Source organism: Mauremys reevesii, linkage group 1 (genome assembly GCF_016161935.1).
Source record: "Mauremys reevesii isolate NIE-2019 linkage group 1, ASM1616193v1, whole genome shotgun sequence".
Lineage (NCBI taxonomy): Eukaryota > Metazoa > Chordata > Testudines > Geoemydidae > Mauremys > Mauremys reevesii.
In genome coordinates, this window is record NC_052623.1 from 38,653,030 (window position 1) to 38,678,438 (window position 25,409).

Here is a 25,409-nt window from a genome sequence, read left to right on the forward strand (position 1 = left end):
CATCCACGCATTGAGACCCTGCATTTCTGCCTGTCTAACTGGCCCTGCACGTGGAACTGAAAGCAGGGGGAGGGATAGCTTAGTGGTTTGAGCATTGGCCTGCTAAACCCAGGGGTGTGAGTTCAATCCTTGAAGGGGCTGCTTAGGAATCTGGGGCAAAAAAATTGGTCCTGCTAGTGAAGGCAGGGGGCTGGACTCAATGACCTTTTGAGGTCCCTTCCAGTTCTAGGAGATTGGTATATCTCCAATTATTACCTTATTACCTTTATTTCAGAGAATGCTTCCATGGAGGTCCTGGATTTCAATGTCTTACCTGGCAGCCTAAATTTGGCCTTCAGAACTCTCTCCTATCCTTCTCTATATCATTGGTACCTACCTGTAGCACGATCACTGGCACCTCCCCAGCGCTACACATAAGTCTATCTAGATGTCTTCATAGAGCCGCAACCTTTGCACTGGGCAAGCAAGTCACCATGCGGTTCTCTCGATCATCGCAAACCCAGCTATCTATGTTTCTAATGATTGAATCCCCCATAACTATTACCAGTCTCTTCCTAATAATTGGAGTCCCCTCCCCTGGAGAGTTATCCTCGAAGTCCACTTTGCAGTTTCTTTTGTGTGTGAAATTCAGTAAGGACCTTTTTATAATTTGTATTGATTTTTCTTTTCAGAATGCTAAACGAGCTAGTATTGCAGCTGCTCCACTTGCAGCTTGGGTTAAGGCCAATGTCCAGTATTCCTATGTCTTGGAACGAATTCAGCCTCTGGAAAAAGAACAGGCAGGATTGGAAGCGTGAGTAAGATGCACTTTACTCTGCAATTGTTCTGCATTCCAAAGATACCTGTAGTGTTGTTAATTAAATATTTTTTAAAAGTGATACTGTACAGTGATAGCACATAACTTTGCACAACTTTGCCCAAAAGTGCATCCTGGTTCAATAGCAAAATGATGACATATATAAATAAACAAATGGAAAGATGGGGAAATAGGTTATGTATAAATTACAAGGATAAATATATAGCAGGGGTCCTCACCGTGGCGCCCGCAGGGGCATCTAAATGTGCCCATGTTCTGGCCGGCGGTCGAGCATCCGCTGAAATGCCGCCAAAATTCGGTGGCATTTCGGCGGATGCTCGACCGCCCCCACAGTCCTTTGTCTGGCGCCCGCCAGACTAAAAGGTTGGGGACCACTGATATACAGGATCGCAGATTAGATGATCTCATGGTCCCTTCTGGCCTTAAATGTTGTGACTCTATGAAATAATGCAAGTGTCACATACTAGTTCATAATCATTACTTTATTGGATGTAGGAACCTAAACCCAATATAGCCTGTTAGGTAATCTCAATGAAACTCCTGCTACTTTATGGGAGATGCAGTTTCTTTTTCTGTGCGCAGCTGGTTAGGAGAGATCTTAGGGTGGTTTTAGCACAATCATGGCTACTGGGTCTTCACAGCAGTGAATTAGTCTTCGGATCACTATAAATTGAGGGACCTTTGGCTATGGTTTTCCAAAGTCCCAAAAGTCAGTCCTGATTGGGTGTTGGGAGAGAGCTGGCGTGACCCCATTTTTCACGAGGAATCACAGTGACAAACTTTCAATATTAGTGTTTGGTTTACATTTTCAAGGCTGTTTTTATAATAAGCAGTACTAGAAACATTTTTTTAAAGTGAAAACTGAGACTATCTTTGACATTTACGGGTCACAAAAATCAAGGAAGGCCTGTGTCATTGGGTGCGAAGGTCCTAAATGCTATCACCTCTATTAAATTTAAAAAATATTTTTTTTTGCTGTTTTTGCTTTTTGGTTGGTATGAATCTGAATCTACATCAATAATAAAACAGAAAATTATTTTTTAGTAACCTAAAGAAAACTGAAGACAGAAAACAGAAGCTAGAAGATCTGCTTAACTCCGTTGGTCAAAAAGTGTCAGAACTAAAAGATAAGTACGTTGGTTTTGCCTACATGACTTTGGAATGGTTTTCAAAATAATTTTGTTGATTGATTTTAATATTTTAATGCTACTTTAATAGAAAAGGCTTCACAGCAAAAATATGGTTGCGTTTGGTTAGTCCTTATTGAAATGTCTAGAGCTGTCTTCCTGAGGCTTAAGAAAAGTTCAGATAGAAGCTGTTTGTCATCCTGTGTCTAAAAGAGGACAGCTAGTTTTCTTTCATTTGGTTTTAATCCATTGCTCTATTTTTCTGCAGCCTATGATCTCCTATGATTCTGGACATATGGTTTGCTCTCGTCTCCCTGCAGCTCAAGAGGCAGATCAGCATTTTGTAGCCGTGTGTTCTGGTTCCCTCCCCGATCCCAGCACCTACTTGTCGCCAGTTTTCTCTCCCTCTGCAGCAGCAGACAGTGGCAATTTCTTTTGTTTCTGCCCTTCCTTCTTCTATTTTAACTTTTTTGCCCAGTTTTTTGGGCAGTCAGAAGCAATGTTCTTCCTCGTCGGCATTCCTCCTCCTCCCTGGGTTGGTTAACAACTTGGGGTTTAACGCTCCCTGAGCCTCTGCTGCAGCATCTCTCTGCTGGCTTCTCTGCCCCTCAGAAGTATACCAAGCAGCCAAGAAAGCACTGGGTCAAACCCAAGCATGTATGCCTAGATTGTAGTAAAGCATCTTGCAGGGTCTCAGAGCCTGGGCTCCAACCTGAGCCCGAATGTCTATCCATCCATTTGATAGCTCTGCAGCCCGAGCCTGAGTCAGCTAACATGGGTCAGTCACAGCTGTTTAATTACAGTGTTGACATACTTATATGTGAGGCAGCCTTCCCAGAATCAACAGATGTAGAGTTTTGCCCAGTCTGCACCCAGCCTTCCATTCCTAACTCCATTAGGTCCATTAGGTCCAGGGGCTGCAGGTCAGAGAGGCAGGTTGGGTCCTGTACCCACTGAGGCAGCTGCAACTCCAATGGGCGGGGGGGAATGGACCAGGAACACCAGTGCAAAGCAGGAAGGGGCTCCAGAAATGAGGAGGACCCTGACCACTTGACTCGTGATAAATGCTAGGGGACCTCTTCAAAACAAAGAGAGGAGGCTTGTGGGGCCACAAGTCCTCACCCCCCCAAGTCTTAAAGTGGATCCTGAGCACCTTGGGAAAAGAAGCAGCCGTCCTCTCTCGTAAACTCACCCAGGAGGGCTCTGCCAAAGACTCTGCACTCCTCTCCCAGGAGGAATGGGGCCCACTGGGGGAGGACTGTGAGGCAGACCTCTCTAAAGGGTTCTAGGCCCTAAGAAAGGCCAGTCACAAAAGTCCTCACCAAAGCCACAGCAGCGTTTCTGCACTCCCAAAGGAAGCTAAACATGTTAAAAAATCTGAAAAGGCTAAAAAGGGAAAAAGAAAGTACAAAAAAATCCAGGAGATATGAGTCCTCTGACTTCTGTTTCTCCATCTTCACTGAGGAAAGTGAGCTATCTGCCTCTGAAATCTGAGCAGGCCCCAACGAGTAAGCCTCAGAGGAAATGTCTCCCCTCAAAATACTCCCTGGAGGCTGCAGTACTCTTTTGATTCTCCTTCAAGCAAGTGATATGGGATGAATGGAACAAGTCTGATAAGGGGAAGCATATTAACAAGAGCAACCTCAGGTTCTGTAACATTCAAGAACCAAAGGGCTCTATTGCGGAGATAATGAAGATTGATGCCACTGGAGTGTCCCTTGCCAAGGATATGGTTATTTCCTTAGAAGGGGAGTTCTACCTTAAGCACCTTATGGATAGAAATATAGAGGCCACCCTCAAAAAGAGCTATGAAGCCTCCTCTGCTACCCTCCAAGTGTCCCTGGTAGCTACCTGCTTTGCGGGACCATCTCCCTTAGCTGGAAGCCCTTGAAGCCCTTAAGGACAGTGATCACCTGTCTTTGGCTCCACTTTAAAGTCTTTCTAGCAACAGTGTTTGAATAGCTGATGACTCAAGGGATGCAATGAGGTTCTCAGTCCGAGCCAGGGTTTCCAGTTCAGCCAGGCGCCATCTGTGGCTCTATCCTTGGGAGTTGTTACTCACTCTAAGCAGGTTCTAAAATCAGCTAAGTTTACAGGCTCCTTCCTTTTTTGAGAAAAGCTGGATAATGTGGCTGACAATGCAGCAAAATGCAAAGAGTGCCTCTCTTTCCCACTGAGAGCCCTCAGGAAAGAATATAGACTGGTCAGACAGATGCACTCATTTCACTTCTTGTCCCCACAGAGGTACCAGTAAAACGACGACAGATTCTGCAAGGGAAAACAGTGGTATTGAGATCCAGGGAGGGAGTCCTTAGGGACCTCAGCCACTCAACATCCAGTTTATGACAAAGATTCCATAGGCCTTCACCCAAAGCTGAATCTAGGGGGCAGGATTTTCCATTTCCTGGAGGAATGGTTTTCATAGACCACAAACAAGTGGGTCAGGAAAATAGTCAGCCAGGGATACTCCCTCGAGCTGCTGTCTCCACCCCATCAGTTCATCATCCAGTCACCCAGCTCCAGCAAATCCATAAAACATAATCTGATCCAGAGGGAAATATCTCACGTTGAGGATATGGGAGTGATAGAGACTGTTCTATGGGTTCTACTTCATCTTCATTGTACAGAAGTGCCTAAGGACTATCAGCAATATTCTCAACATCAAAAGGCTCAACAAGTGGATGAAGAAAACAAAGTTTCAAATGGAGATCCTGGCCTCTATGGTGTCATCTTTGTTCTGGGGGTTCTTCTGGATTTCAGTAGATAGAGTGGATACATATCTCCATATCCCCATCAGATCATGCCACTACAGACTTCTGAGGTTTATCAGTGCCAAACACTCCTGTTTGACCTGTCTTTGGGCTCCAGGGTTTTTACAAAGATGGTAGTGATAATAGCCAGACTCAGGTCACAGAGAACTCACTTGTACCACTTCCTGAATGACATCCTGATCAGGGCTCCATCGCAGTCAGCTCACAGAGCCATGTCTTGGATGCTGAATCTTCTCCAGCCACACAGCTTCATCATCAGTGCCAAGAAAAGTTCTCTAGTTTCATCCAGGAATTTATTTTCTTGATCCAGAGCCAAAAGAGGCCTACAATAACACTATGCTTTCTAACTGCTCGGACTCATAGTATCATCCAAAGGAATCACTCCATGGGCACAATCACACATCACAAGTCTTCAAGCCTTCACAGTAAAGGTGTGGGACCACTCCCTGGAACACATGAACAATCATGTAGGGGTTCTAATACAGATGTTCAACTCCTTATAATGTTGATCAGCCCACAACAATATCTTGAAAGGCATGCCTATCTGCCTTCCAGATCTTTTAGTCCTCACAACCAATGCCTGCCTGGGGAGCTGCCTTGGAGATTGAAACAACTCAAGGCCTCTGGAGCGAGGAAGAAAAGGCTCACAGCATAAACTTCTTAGAGCTGGGAGCAGTCAAACTAGCTCTTCAAAGCTTGCAGTACACCCTAAGTGGGAACCACATTCTGGTTCAATCACAAAATATGATTTGGATTGCATATTTAAACAACTAATTGGGAACAAGGAATCTAGTACTAATGTGAAAGGAATATAAGTAATGAAGTAGGCAGAATAGTGAAGTAGGCTGTCTGTGAGAGCGATCCACATCGAAGAGGGTCTGAACCAAAAGGTTCAGCAGCCACGGGGTTCAAGAACGCTGAGTGGTGTCTGAATCAGGAGGTTTTCTATTTCATCGTTCAGACATTCAGCCTCCTTTCAAGTGATCTGTTAGCAAATCATATGACTGGAAAGAGGCCAAAATACTTCACAAGGGAGGCAGAGCCCATATCCATGGAGACAGATGTCATATCGCACAATTGGCCACAGGGCCTGATTTATGTGTTTCCACCATATCCATTACTGGGAAGAGTGGTTCAGAAAATAAAATGAGAATAGGCAATGGAAATACTGATAACTCCTCATTGGTTGAGGAAACCTTGGTTCTCAGACCTGGTAGAGCTGAAACTGGAGCTCCCAACCCCCATCTAGCTTCTGTGGAGACTGGATGTCCTCTTGCAGGGTCCTCTTCATCCAGACCTGAAACAGCCTGGCTATTGAGAAGGAAGCACTAAAAAAATCTCGTTCTGCCCTCCAGAGTTATTAAGATGTTGCTTTTGTCTAGGAGAGTAATGACACAAAAGTGTACTCCTGTATCTAGTCTAGATCCAGCAAGAGCACATTGCAAATCCCTGAAATACTGGAATTTCAACTATTTTGAACTTTCTCCAAGAAGGCATAAACAGAGGCCTTCAGCCCAGTAACATTGCACATCAGATGTCTTCTTTTAGCAGAGTGCTATTCACAGGATCCTTGGGCTCCTTAGCACGCAATCCACAGATAGCCAGATTCCTTAATCCTGGTGGTCAGGCCACTCTTCCAAAAATGGGACCTACCACTAGTTTTGAAGGCTCTGACAAGCCATGCCTTTGAACCTCTGACTTTAGTTTTGGCCTTTCATTTATCCACTAAGACTTGTTTTTTAGTAGCTGTCATATCTACCAGGTGAGTGTTGGAGCTGGCAGCCTTATCTATACAGGAGCCTTACTGCCTGTTCCATGAGGACAAGTTGGTGCTCAGGATGCCAGAATCCCTGCATCCTAAGGTAAATTCCTCCTTTCACACATCCCAAGAAGCTGTGCTTCCTTCGTTCTGTCAAAACCACAAAATCCAACAGAAAAGCTGTGGCATACCATAGAGGTCAGAAGAGCATGGAAAATCTCTCTCAAACACCCAGAATCCACAAGAAGATTGGGCTCCTTATTCGTGTCCTTCCACCCAAACTGCTAGAACCTCAGCGCTTCCAAGTTCTCCATCACCAAATGAATTAAACTATGTATTGTGGAAGCCTACAAATCATCAGAGGCTCCTGTCCCAGAAGGGACTGAGGTGGAATGAGCAAGTGCATCCACTTCAGAAATTTGAAAAGCAGTCATTTGGTCTACAGTGAGCACCTTCATTATGGAGCCACACAGCCGTGCCCTCTCTGCTTTTGCTTGCTGTCAGATGAGTTATTCCCAAAATATAAAATTTGCATAATATCATTAGCAAATATTCCAGAGAGAAAAAAATAACTTGGTACATTAGACCAAAGAAGATGGTAATACAGTAACAATTCATTTCTGCTGAGGAATGATCTTATGAGAGTGACCCCTGAAGGGGGATGGGGTTGGGGTTGGGGTGGGGTGATAGAAACTAATATAGTTAGAAGGGAATTATCCCAGGTCCATTGTGCTTAAGACCCACTGATCTCATGTGATGTGAGTCCAAGCACTGAGGAAGTGGGATGGATGATTGGCAAAGGTATGGATAGGAACAGATTCATCTGCAAGCAGTGGTGTGCTGCCCTCAGCAAGCCTGTCAAAATGTATGTTTAGAGTTAGCCATTGGTCAAAAGGATCTTTCTGTCACATGTGATGAGGGAGGTGGTGGTCACCTCCTGTAATTCCTTCCCCTTTTTATCAGCAGGTCTTGGGGACAAGGTCTTAAGCTCTGATATTTGTGAGCCTGCTAGGGGCTGGAATTGCTTCCTTATTGCTTGTGTATAAATTTCAAGGGACTTCAGTGTTTCCCTGGCATCTTTTAGGCTATGCAGCCTATTGTCCATCTTTTTCTGAGAAGAAGGACAGACCCTTGAATAGCAAATCCTGGATGTCTGCTCTACTTCAGGAGGGAGACCAGAAGATTGGAGCCACAAACACCTACTCATAGAAATAGCAGATACCATGGAGTAAGCTGCTGAGTCCTCTGTGTCCAACCTGTCCTGAAGAGCTGTCTTTGCCATAAGCTTCAGAGACAGGAGAGCAATTTAGAAGTCCAGAATTGTGGGAGATGTTGCTAGCAGAAAGGAAATTTATTAGTAAGACATTTTTCATTATTGGGACCAACCAGTGACAGTATCTCCCTTTCTTTTTTTTACCATCCCGTCAGGCACTGTTATACTACAGTGGCATAGAATCAAGTATCAGAGGGGTAGCCGTGTTAGTCTGGATCTGTAAAAGCAGCAAAGAGTCTTGTGGTACCTTATAGACTAACAGACGTTTTAGAGCATGAGCTTTCGTGGGTGAATACCCACTATGTTGGATGCATGTAGAGGAAATTTCCAGGGGCAGGTATATATAAGCAAGCAAGAAGCAGGTTGGAGATAACGAGGTTAGTTCAATCAGGGAGGATGAGGCCCTCTTCTAGCAGCTGAGGTGTGAAAACCAAGAGAGGAGAAACTGATTTTGTAGTTGGCAAGCCATTCACAGTCTTTGTTTAATCCTGAGCTGATGGTGTCAAATTTGCAGATGAACTGAAGCTCAGCAGTTTCTCTCTGAAGTCTGGTCCTGAAGTTTTTTTGCTGCAGGATGGCCACCTTAAGATCTGCTGTTGTGTGGCCAGGGAGGTTGAAGTGTTCTCCTACAGGTTTTTGTATATTGCCATTCCTAATATGTGACTTGTGTCCATTTATCCTTTTCCGTAGAGACTGTCCAGTTTGGCCGATGTACATAGCAGAGGGGCATTGCTGGCATATGATGGCGTATATTACATTGGTGGACGTGCAGGTGAAAGAACCAGTGATAGTGTGGCTGATCTGGTTAGGTCCTGTGATGGTGTCGCTGGTGTAGATATGTGGACAGAGTTGGCATCGAGGTTTGTTGCATGGATTGGTTCCTGAGTTAGAGTTACTGTGGTGCAGTGTGCAGTTACTGGTGAGAATATGCTTCAGGTTGGCAGGTTGTCTGTGGGCGAGGACTGGCCTGCCACCCAAGGTCTGTGAAAGTGTGGGATCATTGTCCAGGATGGGTTGTAGATCCCTGATGATGCGTTGGAGGGGTTTTAGCTGGGGACTGTATGTGATGGCCAGTGGAATCCTGTTGGTTTCTTTCTTGGGTTTATCTTGCAGTAGGAGGCTTCTGGGTATACGTCTGGCTATGTTGATCTGTTTCCTTATTTCCTCATGTGGGTATTGTAGTTCTGAGAATGCTTGATGGAGATTTTGTAGGTGTTGGTCTCTGTCTGAGGGGTTAGAGCAGATACAGTTGTACCTCAGTGCTTGGCTGTAGACAATGGATCATGTGGTGTGCCCGGGATGGAAGCTGGAGGCATGAAGGGAGGCATAGCGGTCGGTAGGTTTTCGGTATAGGGTGTCCTGGTGACCATCAGGTGGGGTCTCCTGTGAGGTGGATGGTGGGGTGGTTGTGGTTGGGTGGGTGTTGGGGTGGAGGTGGAGTCTGGAAGTTGTTGAAGAAGATGTGAATTTTTCCAGAGTGATAGAGAGATGTGAGAAGATGCGTAAGAGGAGAAGTTGAGAGCGAGCGGAGGTAGTCTGCCAGGAGGATGTTGGCAATGTTGCAGCATATTATATTGTCTGCCCAAATGCCATAATATTATGTTATTATACCAATATCAATTTTGAAATTGTTGATGTTGATATTGTGAGAGGATTGTCATCAAATTTGGGCAGTTGTGCAGCATCATCAGCTCAGCATTCCTTCCTGCCATCATGTATTCCATGTGTGTTGTGGGATGTCCATGTGTGTGTGTCATCCATGATGGTGTAGTGGGAGTTTTCTGGATGTGTTCCAATTTTCTGTTTTTTAGTTTGGAAATCAGTAGTGAGGTCAGTAGGAGTGGAGTGCTGGTGGAGTGGAGGAGTAGATAGAGAGGAGTAGGATCAGGTCCAGTCAGAAGGCCGAGTGTGAGGGCCGAGAGGATTTGGCAGTGAGAGTGCCAATGTTTTAGTTGGATGATCTCCTAGATTAGATACCCTGGGTCTGGGAAAGAGGGTATGGGGTGTGTCGATTTGTCTTGTAGGGGGGGAGTAGTCTGAGGTAGGGGTCAGTAGTATGGTGGTGTTCTCCTCAGTGGGCCTCAGTTTTTGGAGTTTGTGATTTTTCTAATCTGTTTTTTCTTTTTTTTCTCTCAAATTTTTTTTAAATTCATTTTTTTTAATCACTTATTATGGTACCCAAATTAAGCTCCAAGCCAGCACCACACAAAGAGGAGCAAAAAAAAAAAAGAAAGGAAATTTTATGAAAAAGGTTCCTAAAAAAGGAAAAAAAAAAATGAAAAAAAAAAAATGTTATGTCATGATATGTACAATATTATAAAATAAGAAATGTTACCAAATAATCCACCACACACATCACTAAAAAAAAAATTATTGATTTCTGAAAATATTTTTGATTGATGATTAAAAATTAGATGATTCAGTGAAGTTTATTTTTTTTTAAATAAGTTGTATTATTTTATTATATTTTAATATAATATATTTTTTTTCATTATATTTTTGGAATATACTATAGTTCATACATATCATGAATGGACATGAATTGACACCTATTTTTGTAGTATTTTTTTTTTTTTTTTTTTTTTTTTTTTTTCTTTTTTTTTTTAATTCTCAAAAAAATTCAATTCCCTGTATATTGGAATCACTATCACTAGTAGTAGTATAAGATTCTACTCTACCTATAGCAAGAAATAGAAAATCAGAAAATAGAATATTTATAATATATAAAGGTATTATAAATAATAATAAATAAAAAATATATATAGTTATAAAAATAACAAAATTACACATCTTTTCAATCCATATTTCAAAGTGTATAGAGTTATTATAATATATATTACTTAGCCAAATAAGTTAATTATTTATTAAAAGTTTTAAAGAGAATAAGAGAATAGAGACCCTGACAGACTTTGCCTTTTATTTTGCCATTTATTTTTACATTATTTGATGATATTATATGTACAGTAATAAAGAGATGGCATATTTCCTATTCCACCAGGCCAATCCCACCCACCACAAACAAAAAACCACACACTCATTGCATTGAATCAGGCTGAATCATAAAAAAATCATCTGTCAGTGATCGATCGTAAAGACTGTTAAGTATTAGGAAATTATATATATATATATAGTGTATATATTGTGTGTATCTGCTCTGTCATGTGTGTACTTTGGGGAAATGAAAATGCCCGTTCCTCCTCCATTCAGCAGAAGAAGGGCACAGTTGTTCTTCTCAGAGATGAGGATGTTCTTCAGAGATGTTTGGTGGAGGATACACAACTTCTGTGTTGTGTGTGACTCATCTCTGTCTGTGTGCTGCCTGCCCGCTGTCACATAAGGGAGTTGGGCTGGGGCCAGTGCATCTACCACTGCCCTCACCCTACCATCATCAAACGGAGTAGTTTTTTTGCTCTTGTAGTCTGGGGTGGATTTTTCTCCCCCGGGACAGTTACCCAGTTTAGTTGTTTGGGCTGGGTATTTAGAGCAGGATTTGAGGGATTAATGATTTTGGAACTTAAACAAAACCTTCAATTTTTTAAAGGAGCCTTTCAATTTGACTTTAATAAAGTGTACCAATTGGTTCTTGGCAATAATTTAAAAGTAGTTTTTTTACAGGTTCCAGAGTAGAACAACTGAAGCAGCTAAACTTGAAGCTGAAGTAGTTAAAGCACAAGAAACACTCAAAGCCGCAGAGGTACTGATTAATCAACTGGATAGGGAGCACAAGAGATGGAACACACAGGTTTGTTGCAAAAACTTTCATAAAATAGATGCCACTGTATAAAAAACTTGACTTAATACTTCTCTTTTTTAAAAGGTAATTGTTTGATGATACAATGTGTTTATGGAATATAAATTATGTGGCACTGTATTGCAGCTTATAAATGTTTATTCCATTATATTTAAAAGCTGTTCTCACCACTCGAAAGCTTTATTTTAAATTTCTTCTGAAACTTTCTCCTATTCTATTATTTAGGTTTTCTTGGCAGACAAGATCTGAATGTGCACAAAATGCATTATTTAATTAATATGATAAAATGTATTATAATTTCAATGATGTAAAACTGTTGTGAGTCTCAGCATTCATGTGACTGTTTTATGGCCAAGATTATCAAAAGTGTCTAGTGAGTTTGGGTGCCCAATTTTGAGACACCTTGGACAGGCTTGATTTTTCAGAAATCTCTCAAAATCAGCTTTTATGTATCTCATATTGGGAACTCAGAAATGGAGGCACCCAAAATCATGGATTACTTACGAAATCTTGGCATATGTAATTTATCACAGTTTGGTAACAACTGACACTGGGGAGAAAAAGAATATTTTCTCTCAAGCCATCTGTGCTAATCCTCATTTAAGGAATTGTGAAGCTTCAGCTAGCTTCTTTGGAGATGCCCCATTGGCTACACTAAGCAGAAACTGAGTGCTGTAGAGAATCTCATAGACTCATAGACTTTAAGGTCAGAAGGGACCATTATGATCATCTAGTCTGACCTCCTGCACAATGCAGGCCACAGAATCTCACCCACCCACTTCTCTAACAAACCCCTAACCTATGTCTGAGTTATTGAAGTCCTCAAATTGTGGTTTGAAGACCTCAAGCTGCAGAGAATCCTCCAGCAAGTGCCCCATGCTGCAGAGGAAGGCGAAAAACCTCCAGGGCCTCTGCCAATCTTCCCTGGAGGAAAATTCCTTCCCGACCCCAAATATGGCGATCAGTTAAACCCTGAGCATGTGTGCAAGACTCACCAGCCAGCACCCAGGAAAGAATTCTCTGTAGTAACTCAGATCCCACCCCATCTAACATCCCATCACAGACCACTGGGCATACTTACCTGCTGATAATCAAAGATCAATTGCCACATTAATTGCTAAAATTAGGCTATCCCATCATACCATCCCCTCCATAAACTTATCAAGCTTAGTCTTAAAGCCAGATATGTCTTTTGCCCCCACTACTCCCCTTGGAAGGCTGTTCCAGAACTTCACTCCTCTTATAGTTAGAAATCTTCGTCTAATTTCAAGTCTAAACTTCCTAGTGTCCAGTTTATATCCATTTGTTCTTGTGTCCACATTGGTACTAAATTTAAATAATTCCTCTCCCTCCCTAATATTAATCCCTCTGATATATTTATAAAGAGCAATCATATCCCTCCTCAACCTTCTTTTGGTTAGGCTAAACAAGCCAAGCTCTTTGAGTCTCCTTTCATAAGACAGGTTTTCCATTCCTCGGATCATTCTAGTAGCCCGTCTCTGAACCTGTTCCAGTTTGAATTCATCCTTCTTAAACATGGGAGATCAGAACTGCACACAGTATTCCAGATGAGGTCTCACCAGTGCCTTATATAACGGTACTAACACCTCCTTATCTTTGCTGGAAATACCTCGCCTGATGCATCCTAAAACTGCATTAGCTTTTTTAACGGCCATATCACATTGGCAGCTCATAGTCATCCTGTGATCAACCAATACTCCGAGGTCCTTTTCCTCCTCTGTTATTTCCAACTGATGTTTCCCCAATTTATAACTAAAATCCTTGTTATGAATCCCTAAATGCATGACCTTGCACTTTTCACTATTAAATTTCATCCTATTACTATTACTCCAGTTTACAAGGTCATCCAGATCTTCCTGTATGATATCCCGGTCCTTCTCTGTGTTAGCAATACCTCCCAGCTTTGTGTCATCTGCAAACTTTATTAGCACATTCTCGCTTTTTGTGCCAAGGTCAGTAATAAAAAGGTTAAATAAGATTGGTCCCAAAACTGATCCCTGAGGAATTCCACTAGTAACCTCCTTCCAGCCTGACAGTTCACCTTTCAGTACGACCTGTTGTAGTCGCCCCTTTAACCAGTTCCTTATCCACCTTTCAATTTTCATATTGATCCCCATCTTTTCCAATTTAACTAATAATTCCCTGTGTGGAACCGTATCAAATGCCTTACTGAAATCGAGGTAAATTAGATCCACTGCATTTCCTTCATCTAAAAAATCTGTTACCTTCTCAAAGAAGGAGATCAGGTTGGTTTGGCATGATCTACCTTTTGTAAAACCATGTTGTATTTTGTCCCAATTACCATTGACCTCAATATCCTTAACTACTTTCTCCTTCAAAATTTTTTCCAAGACCTTACATACTACAGATGTCAAACTAACAGGCCTATAGTTCCTCAGATCACCTTTTTTCACTTTCTTAAAAATAGGAACTATGTGAGCAATTCTCCAGTCGTACGGTATAACCCCTGAATTTACTGATTCATTAAAAATTCTTGCTAATGGGCTTGCAATTTCATGTGCCAGTTCTGTTAATATTCTTGAATGAAGATTATCTGGGCCCTCCGATTTTGTCCCATCAAGCTGTTCGAGTTTGGCTTCTACCTCGGATGTGGTAATATCTACCTCCATATCCTCATTCCCATTCGTCATCCTTCCATTATCCTTAAGCTCCTCATTAGCCTTATTAAAGACTGAGGCAAAGTATTTATTTAGATATTGGGCCATGCCTAGATTATCCTTAACCTCCATTCCATCCTCAGTGTTTAGCAGTCTCACCACTTCTTTCTTTGTTTTCTTCTTATTTATATGGCTATAGAACCTTTTACTATTGGTTTTAATTCCCTTTGCAAGGTCCAACTCTACATGGCTTTTAGCCTTTCTCAATCTAGTCCCCAAAATGATCCTGTGGCTTTTCTATTAATGAAAATGTCACAATTTTATAGTTGTTCGAGTGATTGCAAATGTCCATTCCACCGTAGGTGTGTATATGGCTTATGCACAGTTGTCAGAGATTTTTCCCTTGGCAATACCTGTCGGGGAAGTGTTAACGCCCTCCGGTGCCTTGTGCCACTGCGCAAAAGTATAAAGGGCTGCACTTCCCCGACCCACCACAGTCCTTTCCTACCACTAGTGATGGTTGTTGTTGGAGCAACAATCTTTGTTTCTTCATATTTTCCCTCCCTTACACTATTTATGTATTTACAGTGTAAATAGTAGCTGTGCAATAGTTTTAAGTCTTGTATAGTATATCTGTAAATGGTTAGTTATAGGATTATGTTTAGAATGTGCTATCTTTTTAGTGTGGGGTTACCGGTGCCTGGTGGGACACTAGACATGATACTGGACCGATGCCCCGTTTTCCTGGCTTCAAGGCCTGTTTTTCATGTAACAGATCTATGCCAGTGAGTTACCCACATCCCAGATGCCTTAAGTGGCTGGGAGAGGTGCATGTCAGTGGCAAACGTCACATTTGTAGAGGGTTCAAATCCCATTCGGTTTCCAGGCTCAGGTACCTACTCATGGAGTCTGCACTTTGTCCAACATCAGAACCTTCCTGCTCTGAATGGGTACAGAGCAGATCCAAGTCTGTTAGGAGTGCTTCCTCCCATTCTGACAGAGTTCTTAGGCAAATCTACATCGCTGGTGCCTAAGAAGAGACTGCATAAGTCTCCTAAGGTTGGAAATGGGACCCTCGAAGAGGAAGACACTGAATGTTCACAAGATCTCGGGACATTCCAAATAGTCATACCTCAAAAAAGCAATCTGTGAGACAGCAGGGATTGCTGACTCCAGAACCCAGGAAGGGCCTGTTGAGAATAATCCTTGAAAGATCAGCGCACCTCTCGGTACCGCAGGCTCGGCAGCCCTTTCCAATGCCATCAACACGCAAGGGTTTTCAGGCAGCCAGAGAGTTGCTTAACTTGTTGGTACTGGCTTCTCCCATGATTCAGGAGCCTTGTATGGAATAGATATTGGAACCACACTCCTGCGGTCCCGGCTCAAGCCCCAGAGCACTACTTGGTACCGGCCACTTCTACTCTTGCAGCATCTCTACAGTGTATTGCATCTATTGTATTGATTTCACTGGTTCCCCCTTCTCCAGGCTTGGAACCCCTTTCCCCCAGTATCAACAGGTTCAACTCCCCCATGGTCAGAAGAAATGGACTCTACATCAGATTCAGAAGTTGGATCCTTTGTGTTCCAACCTGAGTATGCCCAACAGCACTGGTGGGGTACCTGTCTGCTGTGGTACCATTCACAGCCTCAGCATTCTAAGTGTCAGTGGACCTACACAGAGCTGGATACCTTCTGGACTCCTTGGGGCTTCCCTCCACATTCCAGAGCCTCTCTGCTCCACTCCTGCACCTCTACATCAGCCAGGTGCTGGGAGCATCTATAGGAGAGTCACCATCTTTGTTCCCTCGGTACTGGGATTAGTATTGTGCAGACAGAGCTGCATGCTGGGGACTCCCCTGTAGAGGAGTTAGAGGAGGGACCTCCTCAACAACCTTTAACCTCTTCTTCTTTGTTTCCCAATGAGGCAGTAGTGGCTGAGTCTACCTCCCCACCTCTTGATGTCTTTAATGCTCATCAAGACTTGTTGCAGAGGGTGTCTGCAACTTTAGCTATCCAGCCAGAAGAGGTACAAGAAAGGTCACATGGGCTTGTGAACATTTTAGTGTCTGCAGGGCCCTCAAGGGTAGCTCTTTCTATAAATGAAGCTATTCTGGAGCCTGTCAGGATTTTATGGAAGACTCCTTTTTCTCTGCCTCCCACTGCCAAAAGAGTGGAGAAGAGATATTATGTCCCTTCACAGGGATTCAAGCACTCTTACAGATACCCTCTTCCAGTCTCTCTTGTGGTCATGGCTGCCAACAAAAAGGAAAGGCAAGGTCACCAGGCCTTTACTCCAAAGGGAAAGGAAGCAAAAAATCCTAGATTTGTTTGTCCAGAAATTTTATTCCATGAGAGATTTACAGCTCAGGATTGCAAACCAGCAAGCTCTGCTGGGTTGTTATGACGTTAGCCTGTGGGGTAATATCTTGAAATTCAAAGACAAGATTCCTGATGAGGCAAAGCAGGAGTTCTCTGCTTTGGTGGAGGAAAGCAAATTAGTTGTCAGAACAGCATTGCTGGTGAGCCTGGATGTGACAGACTCTGCAGCTCGAGCTATTGCCTCCGCCATCACAATGTGATGTTCATCTTGGCTGCAGGAATCAGGCCTTCCCCTGGAGGTGCAACAAACAATTCAGGACCTCCTATTTGAAGGCCTCTTGCTGTTTTCCAGTAAAGCTTGATGAGAGGCTTCAGAACCTTAAGGATTCAAGGGTGACCCTTAAGTCTCTGGGGATCTATGTACCGGAGGCAAAAAGAAAGCCATTCTTTCCACAGCATTCCCCAAAGTGTCAGCCATTCTTGCTGCATTCCCAGGACCTGTCCAAAAAGAGGGTCAGGGTTGCAAGAGGCATCCTTCTCCTCCATCTGTCTCTTCAGCTGCCAACTCTTCTAGGCAACCTGGGTCATCTAAGCGGTCATTATGACCCACTGGTTGAGAGCAGTGTACCACTTCCCATAGTGCCATCTTTCCTGACCCCTATTATTGCCAACCACCTATCCTCTTCCTAAGTGCTTGGACCCACATCAGAGGGGCCTTAAGCATAGTAGAACTGGGCGCATGCTACTTCAGGAGGTTCAGTCTCTCCTCCTTGTCGGGGCCATAGAGGATGTTCCCGTGTCGTTCAGAGGGAAGGGATTTTATTCCCACTACTTCCTAATCCCAAAAGCAAACGGGGGAAGGGGCTTTTCAGGTCTATTTTAGATCTGAAATTCTAGATGGTCACTCTAGTCTATTATCAATTCCTTAGTATCAATACAAGATGCTTATTTTCACGTGGCAATTCACCAGAGCCTCTGAAAATTTCTCAGGTTCATGGTAAACGGATTCCATCACCAGTTCTCAGTGCTGCCTTTCACACTATCAGCAGTGCTTTTCATTTTCACAAAAATGTATGGCTTTAGTAGTGCCATTCCTGCAAAATTCAGGACTCCAGGTATTCCCTTACCTGGATGACTGGCTAATCAGAGGCTGATCCAGGTTTCAGGTACTCTCCAGCCATTATTTAATCCACTTTTGACATGCTGGAGCTACTAAGTCCATCCAGAAGTCCATCCTGTTTCCTGTTCAAATAATAGAATTCATTAAAGCAGTCCTGGACTCTACAAAGGCCAGGGCTTTCCTACCACAGAAGATGTTCCAAATGATGCAATTCATTGCTCTAGATATAAAGGTGTACCCTATCACCACAGTTTGGAACTGTCTCAAACTTCTAGGATACATGGCAGTGTGCACATATGTGGTGCAGCATGCTAAGACTGCATCTACAGCTACATCAGACACCTACACGGTTGGATAGCCTCGGTGTATTCACCAGCCCGTGTCATATAGTCATGATGGTCCAAGTATCCACTCAGGGGTTATCCTTCCTGGACTGGTAGATAGAACTTACGAATATTTGTGAAGGAGTTCACTTTGATCCTCTGCAACAGGGTCTCACTGTAGTCATAAATACATTGGATCTAGGTTGGGGAGCTCACTTAGATCACCTTCAGACTCAGGGCCTTTGGACTCCCCAGGATCTGAGTCTCCATGTAAATATCACAGAGCTATGAGCCATCCATCTGGCTTGTATGGCATTCCTTCCACACATCAGGGGTGGAACTTATTGGTGCTCATGGACAACACAGCAGCTATGTTATATATCCTCCCTCCAGTTGCTTGACTTTGGATAAGACTTTGGGCAGGAATTCAAGATTCTGCTCACCTTATTCTAATAGCCTCTGTGTGTTCCCATTGAGATTGGCTGTCAACCCTACTAGCCCTATTGGTCAGACCTCCACTGTTGCTTCTGAGAGATGTAGATCTCATTTTCCAGGACCACAGCAGCCTTTGTTATCCCAAATTTCAGGCCTTCCACCTGACAGTGTGGATGATTCATGGCTGACACAGACTTGGAGCAGGTTTATTCTACGGGGGTGCAGGAAGTGCCACTGAATAGCAGGAAGCCTTCAAGTAGGTCTACTTACATTGCTAAGTAGAAGAGGTTTTCCATCTAGTCCATATAAAGAGGTATTCCCTCAGATCAAGCTCCAATTAGACATATCTTGGATTATCTTTTGTTTCTGAAACACCAAGGATTGGTTTGGTTCCATCAGAGTCCATCTGGCAGCTATCTCAGCTTTCTACTCGCCTGTGGATAACCGATCAATTTTTTTGAACTCTATGTCCATCAGGTTTCTAAAGTGTTTGTGTTATATACATAATCTGGTTCCTCAGTGGAGTTTAAATCTGGTGCTAGCAAAGTTGATGTGTCCTGCCTTTTGAGCTGCTAGCAACTTGTTCTCTGTTTGCACCTGTCAATAAAAGTAGCTTTTCAGATGAGTAGGGGAGCTGTGAGCTTTGCTATCAGAGGTACTCTATACCATTTTCTTTAGGGACAAGGTTTTCCTTCAGCCTCATGCTAAATTCCTGTTTAAAGTGGTTTCCAAATTTCACATGAGTCAAGCAATTTATTTACCAGCATTCTTTCCAAAGCCTAATTTGAGCAAAGAGGAGGAAAAATGCCATCAGATTTAATCATCATTTAGATGTTAGAAGAGCTTTGGCTTTTTACCTGGAGCGGACCAAACCATTCAGGTCTTTGTCTCAACTCTTTGTCACATTTTCAGACCTAGTCAAGGGCCACCCAGTCTCTTTCCAGATGATCTTTTCTTGGATTTCTGGTTGTATTTGTTTATGCTACTGATTGACCAATGTTGTACCTCTTAATAAAGTGGTGGCTCACTGAGCCAGGTTGGTGGTGTCTTCTGCAACTTTTCTGCCTTGAGTTCCCATTCTGGATATTTGTAGGGTGCCAAGCTGGTCATTGTTCCATACATTTGTCTCTGAAGGTGCCATCTGTCATGAATCCACTACCTAACTTTTTTTTTTTTTTTTTTAGGTTTCAGAGATCGCAGATGAACTAACCACTCTGCCTAAAAGAGCTCAGTTGGCTGCTGCTTTCATTACTTATCTTTCTGCTGCTCCAGAGGATCAGCGAAAAATTAGTTTGGATGAATGGACAAAATCAGCTGGTCTTGAAAGTACGTATTTTATTTTCTTTGACATGAAGACAAGTGAGAGAGATTGATAATTTTAATACATATTTTTGTTCATAAATTTTGGAAATTCATAATGCTTTGACAGATTAATAACACTACTTTCATATTTGAAAAAAATAATTCCAATTATACATACAAAATGATGGGATCTAAATTAGTTATTGCCACTCAAGAAAGAGATCTTGGAATCATCGTTAATAGTTCTTTGGAAACATCTGCTCAGTGTGCAGCTGCCTTCAAAAAAGCTAATAGAATACTAAAAAAGATTAGGAAAGGGACCATTAATAAGACAGAAAATGTCATCGTACCACTATATAAATCCATGATTTGCCCACACCTTGAATACCAGGTGCAGTTCTGGTATCACCATTTCAAAAAATACATAAATATTAGAATTGGAAAAGGAGCCAAGAAGGGCAACAAAAAATGATTAGGAGTATGAAACAGCTTCCATATGAGGAGAGAGTAAAAAGACAGGGACTGTCCTTAGAAAAGAGAAGATTAAGGGGGGATATGATAGAGGTCTTTAAAATCATGAATGGTATGGAGAAAGTGAATAGAAATTATTTACTCCTTCACGTAACACAAGAACTAGGGATCAACTGATGAAATTAATAGGCAGCAGGTTTAAAAGAAACAAAAGAAAGTACTTTTTCATACAATGCACAGTCAACCTGTAGAACCCATTGCCATGGGATGCTGTGAAGGTCAAAAGTATAATTAGGCTCAGAAAAGAAGTAAGTAAGTTAATAGAGAACAGGTCCATCAAAAGCTATTAACCATGCTCTGGTTGTCACTAAACTTGCAACTTCCAGAAGCTGGGACTGGATGATGGGTTAGATCACTCAAAATTGCCTTGTTCTGTTTATTCTCTCTGACACATCTGGCACTGTCCACTGTCAGAGACAGGATACGCAGCTAGATCGACTATTGATCTGACCCAGTATGGCTGTTCTTATGTATGGTAGCTACATGTAGGCACAGCTTTGGCAATCATCAGTGATCTGAGTTTGCTATCCCTGGATGGGAAAGTGCCAAAAATTGATGATTCTTTCAGGTGTATGTCTTCCCAAGAACTCACAACTACATAAACCAGAACAGAGTGTAACGTCTTTTGATTGCATATAGGCACACAATTGCTGCAGAGAAATCAATGGAGGAAAGTATAGATCCCCTTACTTGGTGGAATATGGTTAATTTGCCTATCCCAAAAATGAGGGATGGTCTGACCACAATCATTTCTTTATCTTTTATGTATTAATAACACTCTCCTATAACATCAGAGATATAGAAAATATCAGTAATTAAAAAATAATTATAAAGGAAATATACAGAACTGTATTGTATACAGCAGAATCTCTTGTAACTAGCGACGTAATACCAACAGAATATAAATGTCAGCACAGGTACATGGTATATAATTAATAAATCCATCTTTAATTTGCCAGAATTTGATATGAGGCGGTTTCTGTGCACAGAGAGTGAGCAACTAATTTGGAAAAGTGAAGGTTTACCCTCAGATGACCTTTCAATAGAAAATGCTCTTGTGATCTTGCAGGTAAACAGTTCTGTATTTTTTGTTTCTTTCCTTGGAGACATTTTCTCTGTAACTGGGTGAAGCAGATGGTTTTTCTGGGTTCTTTGATAACCTCATTCAATCTTTATGATCTTCTTAGTACTCCTGAAGGCACAAACATTACAAAAATAAAATATTTATGCTACTTGTTACATCTACAACTCTGATTTGTCTAAAATGAAAGGAACAAAATTGTTCCATCATCTGTGCATTTTGCTTTTTTTGCTTTTATCATTTTTATCTGAAAATCCAAAAGGAAAGGCCCTCTGTCCATCAAATTAGGCCAAACATGAGTTATCTTTAGCGTTATTTACAAACTTTTGAGAATTATCCACTGTGTTGTAAATGTGCATTTTTTGTCATGTCAGCCATTCCATTGCCAAGATATATAAAAAATGGCCACATCCTGCAAACACTTTTACAGATTTATAAATTCATAACACATCTCAGTGTTCTTTTTGATCATTTTTACAGAGTAAGCTCTTTAAGCCTCTAAATATAGTTTTTTTCTGGCCCTCAAATAATTGTTGTGGCTTTTCTCTGTACCTCTCCAGTTTTTCAACATAATTTTTAAAATGTGGGCATCATACTGGTAGCTCATGTTGAGTTGTTTGTCCACTATGACTCCTGTTTTTAGTCAGAGTTGCTTCTTTTTCAATCACTGTTTTCTAGGATAGTCTCCCAATTATTATCTCTCATGTGTTAAGCTTACTATAGTGAGTAGTTTCATCCCCTTTCATGCAACATGCATTTCTGCCTCGCAGAAGGAACGATGTCTACAATTTGAAATTATGACTGGCTGTTTTGTGGGCCAAGTAACTGGCAAATCTTACTACTTCACCTTCCTAGTGGACATAGGCATTGAGGTCCATTTTCAATCTGGCCTTTTGTTTTTAAGATGAGATACAGGAACCAAGTATTCTTTCCCTCCGCAAGGCAGAATCCCTGTCTCCCTTTCTTCTTGTTAATTTCTCTCCTTCAAACGCCACATTTCCCACTCCCATCAGACCCCAAAGTGGGATGTAGACAGAGAGCCTCATACTGCAGACTTGGTTTTATATAATCATGTTACCAGCTGTGACCAAGTTCCTCCTCTACCTTGGTGGGTCCTGCGCTTATTGGCGGATTTGCTCACCTCAGTGATCTTCCCCTCTGGTGGAACCCACAGTCTGGGTCAACTCCTCCTGTGTCTGATCAGGAGTTGGGAGGTTTGGAGGGAACCCAGGCCCTCCCTCTACTCTGGGTTCCAGCCCAGGGCCCTGTGGATCGCAGCTGTCTATAGTGCCTCCTGTAACAGCTGCATGACAGCTACAACTCCCTGGGCTACTTCCCCATGGCCTCCTCCAAACACCTTCTTTATCCTCGCCACAGGACCTTCCTCCTGGTGTCTGATAATGCTTGTACTCCTCAATCCTCCAGCAGTACACTCTCTCACTCTCTGCTCCTTGCGCCTCTTGCTCCCAGCTCCTCACACGCGAATCTCACTGACTAACTGGGAGGCTTTTAACTAGTTCCAGCCAGCCCTTGATTGGCTTCAGGTATCCCAATCAATGTAGCTATCTCCACTGCCTTCTAGAAAGATCTTAATTGGCCCCAGGTGTCTTGATTAACCTGGAGCAAAGCCATTTGGTTACCATGGTACTAGGGATTTGTTTAGCCTGGGGCTAACATACCTGTTCCTCACTACTTTACTGTAGCCATCTGACCTTGCCTCATCACACAGCAATATGCTGGATTCTTTCCTACTGTAATCCTGTCTAAAACAGACCAGTCTAAGAAAGGAAGAGTTTTTTGAGCAGTTTGAAATGGGACTGGTCATGATTTTTTGAAGACAAGAGTCCAAACCTGGCTGTACCTCTCAGCAGCCACAAATTCTCTTTCCACTTAGCACAACACCACTCTTAGAATGGTCACTGTATTCTTAGGAAATGACCAGCAGTTAAGGTGTTGAACACTTCAGTATAAGACGATGTAGCAAGGGGGAAAATTTGTGTTTGGAATATATTCCGTATATCTGTTTGCAGCCTTCTAGCGTGGCAGACCTAGTCATAATATACATTCCAGCTTACTAATAGCTAACACAGCTTGATACCATCCTTATACAGATAATGAAGTATGGTTTTCCGTTGGGGCAACAGCTATTACTTAAATGTGTTTTTATTAAAAGGAAAGCCTACCACATCATTAATATGAAGGTTATAATGGGATGATGCCCTAGTGGTACTAATTATAATACAGAATACTAAACATAATGGTGTCTGCGGGATTGTGACACTGATTTTCTTTGTGACTATAGGCAACTACTATCTTTACCTATTTTCTTGTCTGTAAAATGACCATAATAATACTCCTTTGTAAAGTGCCTTCAGATGTACAGATGAAAAGTGCTATATTTTTGTCAGAGGGAGGAGAAAACTGCGGGTCTGAAAGGAGAAGACATACTTCTAACAAGGCACAAAGTGGTGGTAGTAGTGGATGTAGATGACAATATAGTAATAGTGCAGAGAGAGATGGAGCAGATGTGTCCAACTTCAGCAGATGTGGACCCAACATCTGGGAATATAATTGTATTGCAAAATATTGGTCTTCTTTCTGCCAGAATCAGTCGCTGTGGTTCTGTTATTAGTTTGCCTCCTTTGATCAAGCAGTTCAGTAATAAAAACAGCTGTTGAAATTTTTAATTCTTCAGTGTTGTTTATATTTTTTGGAAATGAAGACATTTGTTAGTTTCATATTTTTTTCCTATAACCAGATTGTAGCATATAACATTTTTTTTTCCAGAGTCGAATTTGTCCCTTTTTAATAGATCCTTCTTCAAGGGCTACAGAATGGTTGAAGACACATTTGAAAGAATCTCGCTTGGAAGTTATTAACCAACAGGTCCAGTATTTACTCTTAATCCTAGATCTTCAATTCTGTCTGAGCTCTGCTGGCCCCAGGACCCTATAGTGTGGGTTGAGGGGAAGTGTGATAGTATTCACTGATGATGTAGCCAAGTTCTTGGGATTATATCATTTCACACAGTGTTCTAGGAAAAAATAACTACATATGCTGGCTCACTCTTTCTAAAACTACTGGGAAGCCCTTTAACTATATATATAGTACAAAAAGATTATGTAAAATTGGCAAATGCAATTAACACTTTACATACTTTTAACATTAAAAAGTTTACCTGTTTTTACAAATTTTGTGCTCTAGCTAATTTTGAAAATAAAATTATTGGTATTTACAGTTTTAATAGCAATGATAGGGTTGACTTGAGTATCAGAGACATCAGATTATTTAAAATTATAGGGCCAGATCCTTTACCTTATCCCGTGCTTTATATTGCTTTCACACAGAATGATTTCATAGCAGCAAGTTCATATGATGAACTTTTCTCATGCTCTTTTTATTTTTTTAAATAAAGATAAAATACTTTGGGACCACACCCAAAATTTTTGACTAAAGTAGTCTCAGACTTTAATCTGAATTAATCTCTTCTTTACTAAAGATTTTCCAAAGTCCTATGGTTTACCAGACAAAGCCATGTTTCGTAGCTTAGATGAAAAAAGACTATTGGTTATTACCATGAAGAACTACTTACTGTAAGGCCCTGTGGGTCTAGAACCAAAGCTTGTAGAGCTGCTAACACAGCAGCAGTTGTAATCAGCATGTGCTCCACTGCTCATGACCTGCTGTGGACATAAACAATGGATAGTCTTGCCTCAAGGAGTCTGACAGGCAGTAGCCTCATTGCTCCTGATTGGCTCTTCACCCTATATAAACCCAATGGGCATTCCAGGAATGTCCAGGCAACAGTGTGGATATCCTGTGGCTTTCATGACAATTCCTGTTCCTTGATCTTAAGCTCTTGGCTTCGACCTTGGCTTGATTTGGACTTCGCCTTCTGAACCGGACCCTGAAACCTGACTCAGACTCTGAATCTTGGTATCGACCCTGTCCTGGAACCTGACTATGAACTTCTCCACTACTCCCAGCCTCTGGTTTGACTCAGCTCTGACCCTGTGTCCTGACCGTCCTTGCTAGGATCCTGACAACTATACCCTTCAGAGAGTCTACTTGAAAGCCATTTTGTGGTGTTGGAGAGAGAACCAAAGACCTTGCTATTTTGGGGTAGAAACTATCTAAGCTTCATCAGAAGAAGGACTCAGG

The 25,409-nt window shown here is 42.0% G+C and overlaps 1 protein-coding gene across 5 annotated transcripts in view; it reads left to right on the forward strand.

Moving 5' to 3' along the window:
* The window catches only part of DYNC2H1 (dynein cytoplasmic 2 heavy chain 1), a 359,230-nt gene that overhangs the window by 122,000 nt on the left and 211,821 nt on the right, over window positions 1-25,409 (forward strand). For all 5 annotated transcript variants that reach the window (XR_005601173.1, XR_005601157.1, XM_039546469.1 and 2 more), the window contains exons 59-64: window positions 672-793; window positions 1,862-1,948; window positions 11,363-11,489; window positions 19,519-19,660; window positions 21,127-21,236; window positions 24,036-24,134. Coding sequence is in view for 3 of the 5 variants with exons in the window: in XM_039546469.1 (XP_039402403.1) it covers window positions 672-793; window positions 1,862-1,948; window positions 11,363-11,489; window positions 19,519-19,660; window positions 21,127-21,236; window positions 24,036-24,134 (687 nt within the window). In the remaining 2 variants the exon portion in view is untranslated. The remainder of the gene's footprint in view (window positions 1-671; window positions 794-1,861; window positions 1,949-11,362; window positions 11,490-19,518; window positions 19,661-21,126; window positions 21,237-24,035; window positions 24,135-25,409) is intronic.